General features: G+C 44.9%; 1 protein-coding gene across 3 annotated transcripts in view; it reads right to left on the bottom strand.

Moving 5' to 3' along the window:
• Window positions 1-9,658, bottom strand: part of LOC122922766 (solute carrier family 25 member 48-like) — a 29,027-nt gene extending 19,369 nt beyond the window's left edge. Inside the window, exon 1 of one of the 3 annotated variants that reach the window (XR_006387189.1) lies at window positions 9,344-9,658. Coding sequence is in view for 2 of the 3 variants with exons in the window: in XM_044273488.1 (XP_044129423.1) it covers window positions 8,455-8,698 (244 nt within the window). In the remaining variant the exon portion in view is untranslated. Of the gene's footprint in view, window positions 1-8,454; window positions 8,852-9,343 lie in introns of those variants that run through there. The other 2 variants (XM_044273488.1, XM_044273487.1) reach the window with 2 other exon arrangements.
• Window positions 9,659-11,717: the final 2,059 nt, after the last annotated feature.

An 11,717-nucleotide genomic window follows, 5' to 3' on the forward strand; every position in this document is an offset into this window, starting at 1 on the left:
CAGTGTGCGGTCTCAACAGATCCGTCTGTATGAAAGCAACCTACGGCCACGGATCACGGACACGGATGCCAATCTTGTGTGCATCCGTGTTCTTTCACGGACCCATTGACTTGAATGGGTCCGTGAACCGTTGTCCGTCAAAAAAATAGGACAGGTCATATTTTTTTGACGGACAGGATACACGGATCACGGCCTCGGCTGCAAAACGGTGCATTTTCCGATTTTTCCACGGACCCATTGAAAGTCAATGGGTCCGCGAAAAAAAAACGGAAAACGGCACAACGGCCACGGATGCACACAACGGTCGTGTGCATGAGGCCTTAGACTGAATTTCCATAATCAAGACATTGCACTGCTATTCAATTTACCATCTGACACAGTGACAGTGGAACACTACAAGCAATGTATTTCTGAGTCAATAATCTTTAGACATCAAAGATGGATACTCATCATTGAGCTTAGTAATTTTATTTTATCAGCTTGTGTAATGTAATTAAGAGAATAACAGGAATAATTGTAGTTTAACCTCTTCAGGACCCTGCAATTTTTCCCCTTAAAGGGGTTCTGCACTTTGTTTTAACTGATGATCTATCCTCTGGATAGATCATCAGTATTTGATCGGTGGTGGTCTGACACCCGGGACCCCCACCGATCAGCTGTTTGAGAAGGCTGCGGCGCTCCAGGAGCGCCGCGGCCTTCTCACTGTTTACCGCTGGCCCAGTGACGTCACGACTAGCGTGGGCGGGGCTAAGCTCTGTTCACTTCTCAAACAGCTGATCACCGGGGGTCCCGGGTGTCGGACCACCAGCGATCAGATGCTGATGATCTATCCAGAGGATAGATCATCAGTTAAAACAAAGTGCAGAACCCCTGGACCAGGCCATTTTTTGCAAATCTGACCAGTGTCACTTTATGTGGTGATAACTTAAAACGCTTTTACTTATCCAGGCCATGTTTTCTCGTCACATATTGTACTTTATGACAGTGTAAAATTGAGTCAAATAAATTTATTTTTATTTATAAAAAAATCCAAATTTACCAGAAATTTGCAAATATTTATAATATAATTTTTATAATAGATAGTAATACCTCCAAAAATAGTTATTACTTTACATTCCCCATATGTCTACTTCATGTCTGGATCATTTAGTGAATGCCATTTTATTTTTTGGGGACGTTAGAAGGCTTAGAAGTTTGGAAGCAAATCTTGAAAGTTTTCAGAAAATGTTTAAAACCCACTTTTTAAGAACCAGTTCAGGTTTGAAATCACTTTGTGAGGCTTACATAATAGAAACCACTCAAAAATGATCCCATTTTAGAAACTACACCCCAATGATTTTACTGATAATTATACTAACTTTGTTAAACGTTAGGTGTTCCACGAGAGTTAATGGAAAATGGGGTAGAAATTTCAGAATTTAACTTTTTGGGCAGATTTTCTATTTTAATTAAAAAAAAATTTACACTAACAAAGTAAGGGTTAACAGACAAAAAAAAAACCTCAGTATTTATTGCCCTGATTCTATAGTTTACAGAAAAACCCTATATGTGGTTGTAAACAGTTGTACGGGCACACGGTATTGCACAGAAGGAAAGGAACGCCATATGGTTTTTGGAAAGCAGATTTCACTGGGATAATTTTAAGCTGCAATGTCACATTTGAAGACCACTGATGCACCCCTAGAGTAGAAACTCCAAAAAGTGACCCTGTTTTGCAAACTACACCCCTCAGGCTATACAAAACTGATTTTACAAACTTTGTTAATCCTTTAGGTGTTCCACAAGAATTAATGGAAAATAGAGATAACATTTCAAAAATTCACTTTTTTGGCAGATTTTCCATTTTAAACCATTTTTTCCAGTTACAAAGCAAGGGTTAACAGCCAAACAAAACTCAATATTTATGGCCCTGATTCTGTAGTTTACAGAAACACCCCATTTGTGGTCATAATCTGCTGTACGGGCACACGTCATTGCACATGGGAAAGGAATGCCATATGGTTTTTGGGAAGTAGATTTTGCTGGACTGGTTTTTTACCCCATGTCCCATTTGAAGCCCCCCTGATGCACCCCTAAAGTAGAAACTCCAAAAATATGACGGATTTATAAAAAAGGTTGTTACGGATGCGGTGATACCTAGTATGCATGTTTTTTTTTATATAATTAAGGCAGAATGCACACGGCTGTGTTCCACGGCTGAGAGCGGTCCGTGGTATGCCGGGCTGGATTCCTGTCCAGAGCAGGAGCACACAGCGTCATTGGTTGCTATGACGCCGTGCACTTCATGCCGCCGCTGCACTACAGTAATACACTTTACAAGTGTATTACTGTAGTGCGGCGGCAGCAGGGAGCGCACGGCGTCATAGCAACCAATGACGCAGTGCGCTCCTGCTCTGAACAGGAATCCAGCCCGGCATACCACGGACCGCTCTTGGCCATGGAACACGGCCGTGTGCATTCGGCCTAAGGCCTCATGCACACGACAGTTTTTTTTCACGGTCCGCAAAAACGGGGTCCGTGATCCGTGACCGTTTTTTTGTCCGTGGGTCTTCCTTGATTTTTGGAGGATCCACGGACATGAAAAAAAAGTCGTTTTGGTGTCCGCCTGGCCGTGCGGAGCCAAACGTATCCGTCCTGAATTACAATGCAAGTCAATGGGGACGGATCCGTTTGATGTTGACACAATATGGTGCCATTTCAAACGGATCCGTCCCCGTTGACTTTCAATGTAAAGTCTGGAGTTCTTTTATACCATGGTATATTTTAACTTGAAGCGTCCCCATCACCATGGGAACGCCTCTATGTTAGAATATACTGTCGGATATGAGCTACTTTGTGAACCTCAGATCCGACAGTATATTCTAACACAGAGGCGTTCCCATGGTGATGGGGACGCTTCAGGTTAGAATACACTACAAACTTTGTACAAGACTGCCCCCTGCTGGGGGATATGATAGCACAATTAACCCCTTTAGGTGCGGCACCTAAAGGGGTTAATTGTACTATCATATTCCCCTGTAAGAGATCAGGGCTGCCAGGCAGCAGCCCCCCCCTCCCCAGTTTGAATATCGTTGGTGGCACAGTGTGCCCCCACCATCGCCCCCCTCCCTCTATTGTATTAAATCGTTGGTGGCACAGTGTGCCAACCACCATCGGCCCCCCTCCCTCCCTCTATTGTATTAAATCGTTGGTGGCACAGTGTGCCAACCACCATCGGCCCCCCTCCCTCCCTCTATTGTATTAAATCGTTGGTGGCACAGTGTGCCAACCACCATCGCCCCCCCCCCCCTCTATAGCAGTAACATTGGTGGCAGTGTGCGGTCTCAACAGTAGAAGATTCATACTTACCTGCTTGCTGCTGCGATGTCTGTGTCCGGCCGGGAGCTCCACCTACTGGTAAGTGAAAGGTCTGTGCGGCGCATTGCTAAAGAACTGTCACTTACCAGTAGGAGGAGCTCCCGGCCGGACACAGACATCGCAGCTCCCAGGTAAGTATGAATCTTCTACTGTTGAGACCGCACACTGCCACCAATGTTACTGCTATAGAGGGAGGGGGGGGCGATGGTGGTTGGCACACTGTGCCACCAACGATTTAATACAATAGAGGGAGGGAGGGGGGCCGATGGTGGTTGGCACACTGTGCCACCAACGATTTAATACAATAGAGGGAGGGAGGGGGGCCGATGGTGGTTGGCACACTGTGCCACCAACGATTTAATACAATAGAGGGAGGGAGGGGGGGCGACGGTGGGGGCACACTGTGCCACCAACGATATTCAAACTGGGGAGGGGGGGGGGGTCTGCCCCCTGCTGCCTGGCAGCCCTGATCTCTTACAGGGGAATATGATAGTACAATTAACCCCTTTAGGTGCCGCACCTGAAGGGGTTAATTGTGCTATCATATCCCCCTGTAAGAGATCGGGTGCTGCCAGGCAGCAGGGGGCAGTCTTGTACAAAGTTTGCAGTGTATTCTAACTAGAAGCGTTCCCATCACCATGGGAACGCTTCTGTGTTAGAATATACTGTCGGAAATGAGTTTTCACGAAGTGAAAACTTAGATCAGAAAAAGCTTTTATGCAGACGGATCTTCGGATCCGTCTGTATGAAAGCAACCTACGGCCACGGATCACGGACACCAATCTTGTGTGCATCCGTGTTCTTTCACGGACCCATTGACTTGAATGGGTCCGTGAACCGTTGTCCGTCAAAAAAATAGGACAGGTCATATTTTTTTGACGGACAGGATACACGGATCACGGCCTCGGCTGCAAAACGGTGCATTTTCCGATTTTTCCACGGACCCATTGAAAGTCAATGGGTCAGCGAAAAAAAAAACGGAAAACGGCACAACGGCCACGGATGCACACAACGGTCGTGTGCATGAGGCCTAAGGCTGAGTTCACACTTCCGTTATTTAATCAGTTATTTCCATCAGTTATTGTGAACCAAAACCAGGTGCTGGTCAAATACAAAGAACAGGTGCAGATCTTTCCATTACACCTTATCTCTGAATAGGCTTGACTACTGGCTTTGGCTCACAATAACTGATAGAAATAACTGATCAAATAAGGGAAGTGTGAACTCAATAACAGCATCTTTGAAACCCAAAAACTCATGTTTTAGTCTGAGAGACATACAGTGGGATGCGAAAGTTTGGGCAACCTTGTTAATTGTCATGATTTTCCTGTATAAATCGTTGGTTGTTACGATAAAAAATGTCAGTTAAATATATTATATAGGAGACACACACAGTGATATTTGAGAAGTGAAATGAAGTTTATTGGATTTGCAGAAAGTGTGCTATAATTGTTTAAACAAAATTAGGCAGGTGCATAAATTTGGGCACTGAAAAAAAATATCTTTTTGTGTTATGTAAGGGATCGTCTCTTATTTGGGGGTCATTCTCACAGAATTATCTTCATAACCACTGGGTTTCGGGTCCAAACAGTGCAATTTATTTTACACTCTTCATACAAAACATGGCATAAAACAAAAGCCTGCCCGTCTGGGCTCTAACTAAACATAATAAACATCGTAACCCTAAGGCCTCTTTCACACTGCAGTGTTTGGTCAGTGATTTCCATCAGTGATTTGTGAGCCAAAACCACAAGTGGAGCCTCCACAGACATGAGGTAGAAGGGAAAGATCTGCTCCTGTTCTATGTTTAGAGTTGCACCTGGTTTTGGCTCACAAATCACTGATGGAAATCACTGACTAAACACTGAAGTGTGAACGAGGCCTAAGGCCTCATGCACACGACCGTTGTGTGCATCCGTGGCTGTTGTGCCGTTTTCCTTTTTTTTTTTTCGCGGATCCATTGACTTTCAATGGGTCCGTGGAAAAATCTGAAATTGCACCGTTTTGCAGCCGCATCCGTGATCCGTGTTTCCTGTCCGTCAAAAAAAATAGGACCTGTCCTATTTTTTTTGACGGACAACGGTTCACGGACCCATTCAAGTCAATGGGTCCGTGAAAAAACACGGATGCACACAAGATTGGCATCCGCATCCGTAGGCTACTTGCATCCGTCTGCATAAAAGCTTTTTCAGAGCTGAGTTTTCTCCAATCCGATGGTATATTTTAACTTGAAGCGTCCCCATCACCATGGAAACACCTCTATGTTAGAATATACCATCGGATTTTAGTTAGATCGTGAAAACTCAGATCCGACAGTATATTCTAACACAGAGGCGTTCCCATGGTGATGGGGACGCTTCAGGTTAGAATATACTAAAAGAACTATGTACATGACTGCCCCTTGCCCCTGTATTTAACACATTGGTGGCCAGTGCGGCCGCCCCCCCCTCCCTCCCTCCCCTGAAGTACTGTAGATTCATTGGTGGCCAGTGCAGCCGGCCCCCCCTCCCTCCCCTGTAGTACTGTAGATTCATTGGTGGCCAGTGGGCCCCCCCTCCTAATTAAGATCCCCCCCCCTATCATTGGTGGCAGCGGAGAGTACCGATCTGAGTCCCAGTTTAATCGCTGGGGCTCCGATCGGTAACCATGGCAACCAGGATGCTACTGTAGTCCTGGTTGCCATGGTTACCGATCGGAGCCCCAGCGATTAAACTGGGACTCCGATCGGTACTCTCCGCTGCCACCAATGATAGAGGGGGAGGGAGCCCACTGGCCGCCAATGAATCTACAGTACTACAGGGGTGGGAGGGGGGGGCGGCCGCACTGGCCACCAATTTGCTAAATACAGGGGGGGGGGGGGGGTCTTCCCCCTGCTGCCAGGCAGCAGTCATGTACACAGTTATTTGAGTATATTCTAACCTGAAGCGTCCCCATCACCATGGGAACGCCTCTGTGTTAGAATATACTGTCGGATCTGAGTTTCACGATCTAACTCAAATCCGATGGTATATTCTAACATAGAGGCATTCCCATGGTGATGGGGACGCTTCAAGTTAAAATATTAAAAGAGGGTTACAGAGGCTCTACTGACAACTAAACACGGATTGGTGCTCTCTCCAATATGGCAGTACCAATTGCCAAAATGTTGGATATAATGTATGCATTGCGGGGAACACCGCAGAGACTCAGGAAGCCGCAACAGAAGAAGACGCCGAGGAACACGTGCGCACCAACGCTACACAGGATCGGACCATCATCAACAAAGGTACTCCCCTGCAGCAGCTCCCTGGGACCGAGCTCTATGGGGTAAGACTGTTACCATTTCTTCCTTTCTTTTATGGTGACTGCTCCTTTAGGATACAAGTGGACCTACACCAGGGAAAAACGTTTTAACCCTTTTAAAACGAATCTTATCTTATAGTGCACATTTATATAGGACCTACATGCAGACTGATCACCTGCATAAGTAGGTCTCCTCTTCTTTTAATGTACGTTGTTATAACTATATAAGGATATACATATTGATACTCATCCTTTATTGTGACTATTATAACACCACGATTGATATACTGAGTGAGATTATTTTATTGATTCACTGAATGATGCAATTTTATATGTAATAAACAGCAGGTTATATACCATATACGTAATTGACTCTCCCTATATATACCCAGCCATTTGAGTGCCCTCCATTTTTTAATTCAAGTTAAAATATACCATCGGATTGGAGAAAACTCTGATTCGATGGTATAAAAGGGACTCCTGACTTTACATTGAAAGTCAATGGGGGACGGATCAGTTTGCAATTGCACCATATTGTGTCAACATCAAACGGATCCATCCCCATTGACTTGCATTGTAATTCAGGATGGATCCGTTTGGCTCCGCACAGCCAGGCGGACACAAAAACGACTTTTTTTTTTAATGTCCGTGGATCCTCCAAAAATCAAGGAAGACCCACGGACGAAAAAAACGGTCACGGACCTACGGACCCCGTTTTTGCAGACCATAAATGAAAAAAAACGGTCGTGTGCATGAGGCCTAACTCGGAACCAGGTATGGCTTACCCCAGACATGGAGTCCACCAGCCCTCAGGCTGTAACAAATGCAGTACCTTTGGAGGGGGTTGTGGTCTAGCAGTCCTCCCGACATTGACCTTTCAATGCTTGTTCCCAGGTGTCGCTGAGTCCCCCAAAGTCCAGGCTATTGCATAACCTCATGGCCCCTCAGCCTTGCCTAGCTGAGACCACACTGACAGAGCCTCACCAGGCCTCTGTCTGCACACTCTCCAGAGTGAGACACACCCAAGATCCAGTAGCAGTAATAAATAGGATCCCTGGACATGAGCATGCCCTAAGTCCCGGACTGGAACCTGGGGAAACAACACCTCAATGTTCACATTGCCACAGTTACCATTTTCTGAAAGCCATATTTTTTTTAATTTTTAGGCGATTGTCTGTAGGAGCTTGTTTTTTGCAGGTTGAGGTGACAGTTTGATTGGTACCATTTCGGAGAACATACGATTTTTTTTGATTGCTTGGCATTAGACTTTGTTTTGGCACTGTTTTTATTTAGTTTTTTTATGGCATTCACCTGAGGGGATAGATTGTGTGATATTTTTATAGAGCAGACGCAGCGATACCTTTTCATATATGTCTGTTTTTCTTTTTTCTGTTATTTATAATTGTATATGACTTTATTATGGGAAAGCTGCGTTTTTGGTTTTGTTTTTTACTTGAAACCTAGGTATCTTAAAGGTAAATACAAAAAAAAAACTAAAGCACAAAATGAAACAAAAAATATTGTATTTTTTTACACTTACGTCTACGGAGCTGTATGAGGACTCATTTTTTGAGGGGCTGATCTGTACTATATTGATACCATATGTTGGAATGTGTGACTTTTTAGCAATATTTATTAAAATTGTTGTAGCATGCAGTCATAATTGTGATTTAAAACTACAGCACGTTGCAGGAAAACTACAACTCCCAGCAGGTCCTGAAGGTTTGCATCTCATAGGGCATGCTAGGAGTTGTAATTTCCAGAGGGGAATGCAGTAAAATGTGAAATTATATTTTGATGAAACTATAGATTTACCTATATTATACTGTCTTGGGGGACTAGCGGCAGCCTGTGATGTCCACCACTGAGTCACAGGCAGCTTCTGTTTCATGGGGGAGGACAGCAGCACCACCAGCACGTCTGCACACTCAGGAGTAAAAGCCCTCTGTGAGGACGCAGCGTGCGTGCAGCGCAGGGAGTGAGAAGAAAGCACAGGCACCGCACCACATGTCTCAAGAGGTGGGTCCTGCCGCCCACTGAAAGATGGCAGCACCAGCATCACTGCAGGGCAAGTTAAGTGGCGAGATGATAAAGATCATCTCGCCACCTTCTGTATGTCTGTGTAGCTCTGCTCTTCCTATTGAAGCGGCAGGCAGCAGCGCTTGCCAGCAGACAGATGGGGCTGCCTGCCACTGCTGATTAATACTGTATGTAGACCAGAGGTCACACTACATTTTTTCCAGAAGAGTAAAAATACTCCTATTAACAATTTTGAGGAGTATTTTTAGCCGAGGAGGAGTACAAATTTTACGGTAATTCACATATATAATGCATAGGCCCACATAACATTATGAGGCTGATATTTCTGCAGGGAAACCATTGCTAGTCTCCCATGCAGAAATAAATATAGACAATTTTACATTTATCCAAAATCGTACACTAAACATAAGACCCGACGCTGCCAGGCACTGCGCCCACCCGACGCTGCCAGGCACTGCGCCCACTCAACGCTGCCAGGCACAGACCTGACACTACTATATACATATTACATACAGCTCTGCTACACGTCCATTACACAGATAGTTTACTATATACACAGCTCTGCTACACGTCCATTACACAGATAGAACTACTGTGTGCACATTGCACACGGAAAACTGTACAATAGACTGGTTACACTAACATAACCCTGCTTTATACACACCTTCCATACATAAAGTACCTCTGTATTCTCCACCAGCACTGCCTGTGTTCCCCTTACTCCTCCCACACATATGGCTGATCACATGACTGTGACATCACCACAGGTCCTGTAACCACAAAGTAGTGTTTGGTCCAGTCTCTCGAGCTGCTCCTGGTGAGAGAGATGTACATGAGGGGCAGGGCTTCAACTAGGTAGGGGCCCACCGAGGATTTCCCCGGTGGGCCAGTCCGAGCTGGCTGGTAACAAACAGGTGTATGTTACTAGGAAGTGCTGTATACAGGAAAAGAACAGTTGAACTGTTAAAGAGGGCGGGCACTGTGGAGGTCACTGTTAAAGGGGCGGGCATTGTGCAGGTAACTGGGGGTCACTATTAAAGGGGCGGGCACTGTGAAGGTCACTGTTAAAGGGGTGGTCACTGTTAAAGGGGTGGGCACTGTGGAGGTCAATGTTAAAAGGGCAGCCACTATGAAGGTCACTGTTAAAGGGGTGGTCAATGTAAAGATCACTATTAAAGGGGCAGACACTGTGGAGGCCACTGTTCAAGGGGTAGTCAGTTAAAAAGGCAGGCACTATTAAAGGGATGGGCACTGTGGAGGTCACTGTTAAAGGGGCATGAACTGTCGTGGTCATTGTTAAAGGGGCGGGTACTGTAGAGGTCACTGTTATGGGGGATACCGTTTATCTTTTTACGACACACAGAAACATGAAATGAAATAGATAAATTTACCCATTCGAAGCCGGGTCCTTCTGCTATTCTCTTATATACAGTACAGACCAAAAGTTTGGACACACCTTCTCATTCAAAGAGTTTTCTTTATTTTTATGACTATGAAAATTGTAGATTCACACTGAAGGCATCAAAACTATGAATTAACACATGTGGAATTGTATACATAACAAAAAAGTGTGAAACAACTGAAAATATGTCATATTCTAGGTTCTTCAAAGTAGCCACCTTTTGCTTTGATTACTGCTTTGCACACTTTTGGCATTCTCTTGATGAGCTTCAAGAGGTAGTCACCTGAAATGGTCTTCCAACAGTCTTGATGGATTTCCCAGAGATGCTTAGCACTTGTTGGCCCTTTTGCCTTCACTCTGCGGTCCAGCTCACCCCAAACCATCTCGATTGGGTTCAGGTCCGGTAACTGTGGAGGCCAGGTCATCTGGCACAGCACCCCATCACTCTCCTTCATGGTCAAATAGCCCTTACACAGCCTGGAGGTGTGTTTGGGGTCATTGTGCTGTTGAAAAATAAATGATGGTCCAACTAAACGCAAACCGGATGGAATAGCATGCCGCTGCAAGATGCTGTGGTAGCCATGCTGGTTCAGTATGCCTTCAATTTTGAATAAATCCCCAACAGTGTCACCAGCAAAGCACCCCCACACCATCACACCTCCTCCTCCATGCTTCACGGTGGGAACCAGGCATGTAGAGTCCATCCGTTCACCTTTTCTGCATCGCACAAAGACACGGTGGTTGGAACCAAAGATCTCAAATTTGGACTCATCAGACCAAAGCACAGATTTCCACTGGTCTAATGTCCATTCCTTGTGTTCTTTAGCCCAAACAAGTCTCTTCTGCTTATTGCCTGTCCTTAGCAGTAGTTTCCTAGCAGATATTCTAGCATGAAGGCCTGATTCACACAGTCTCCTCTTAACAGTTGTTCTAGAGATGTGTCTGCTGCTAGAACTCTGTGTGGCATTGACCTGGTCTCTAATCTGAGCTGCTGTTAACCTGCGATTTCTGAGGCTGGTGACTCAGATGAACTTATCCTCCGCAGCAGAGGTGACTCTTGGTCTTCCTTTGCTGGGGCGGTCCGCATGTGAGCCAGTTTCTTTGTAGCGCTTGATGGTTTTTGTGACTGCACTTGGGGACACTTTCAAAGTTTTCCCAATTTTTCAGACTGACTGACCTTCATTTCTTAAAGTAATGATGGCCACTTGTTTTTCTTTACTTAGCTGCTTTTTTTCTTGCCATAATACAAATTCTAACAGTCTATTCAGTAGGACTATCAGCTGTGTATCCACCTGACTTCTCCACAACGCAACTGATAGTCCCAACCCCATTTATAGGGCAAGAAATCCCACTTATTAAACCTGAAAGGGCACAACTGTGAAGTGAAAACCATTTCAGGTGACTACCTCTTGAAGCTCATCAAGAGGGTGCAAAGCAGTAATCAAAGCAAAAGGTGGCTACTTTGAAGAACCTAGAATATGACATATTTTCAGTTGTTTCACACTTTTTTGTTATGTATATAATTCCACGTGTTAATTCATAGTTTTGATGCCCTCAGTGTGAATCTACACTTTTCATAGTCATGAAAATAAAGAAAACTCTTTGAATAAGAAGGTGTGTCCAAACTTTTGGTCTG

The sequence above is a fragment of the Bufo gargarizans genome, unplaced genomic scaffold (genome assembly GCF_014858855.1).
Source record: "Bufo gargarizans isolate SCDJY-AF-19 unplaced genomic scaffold, ASM1485885v1 fragScaff_scaffold_695_pilon, whole genome shotgun sequence".
Lineage (NCBI taxonomy): Eukaryota > Metazoa > Chordata > Amphibia > Anura > Bufonidae > Bufo > Bufo gargarizans.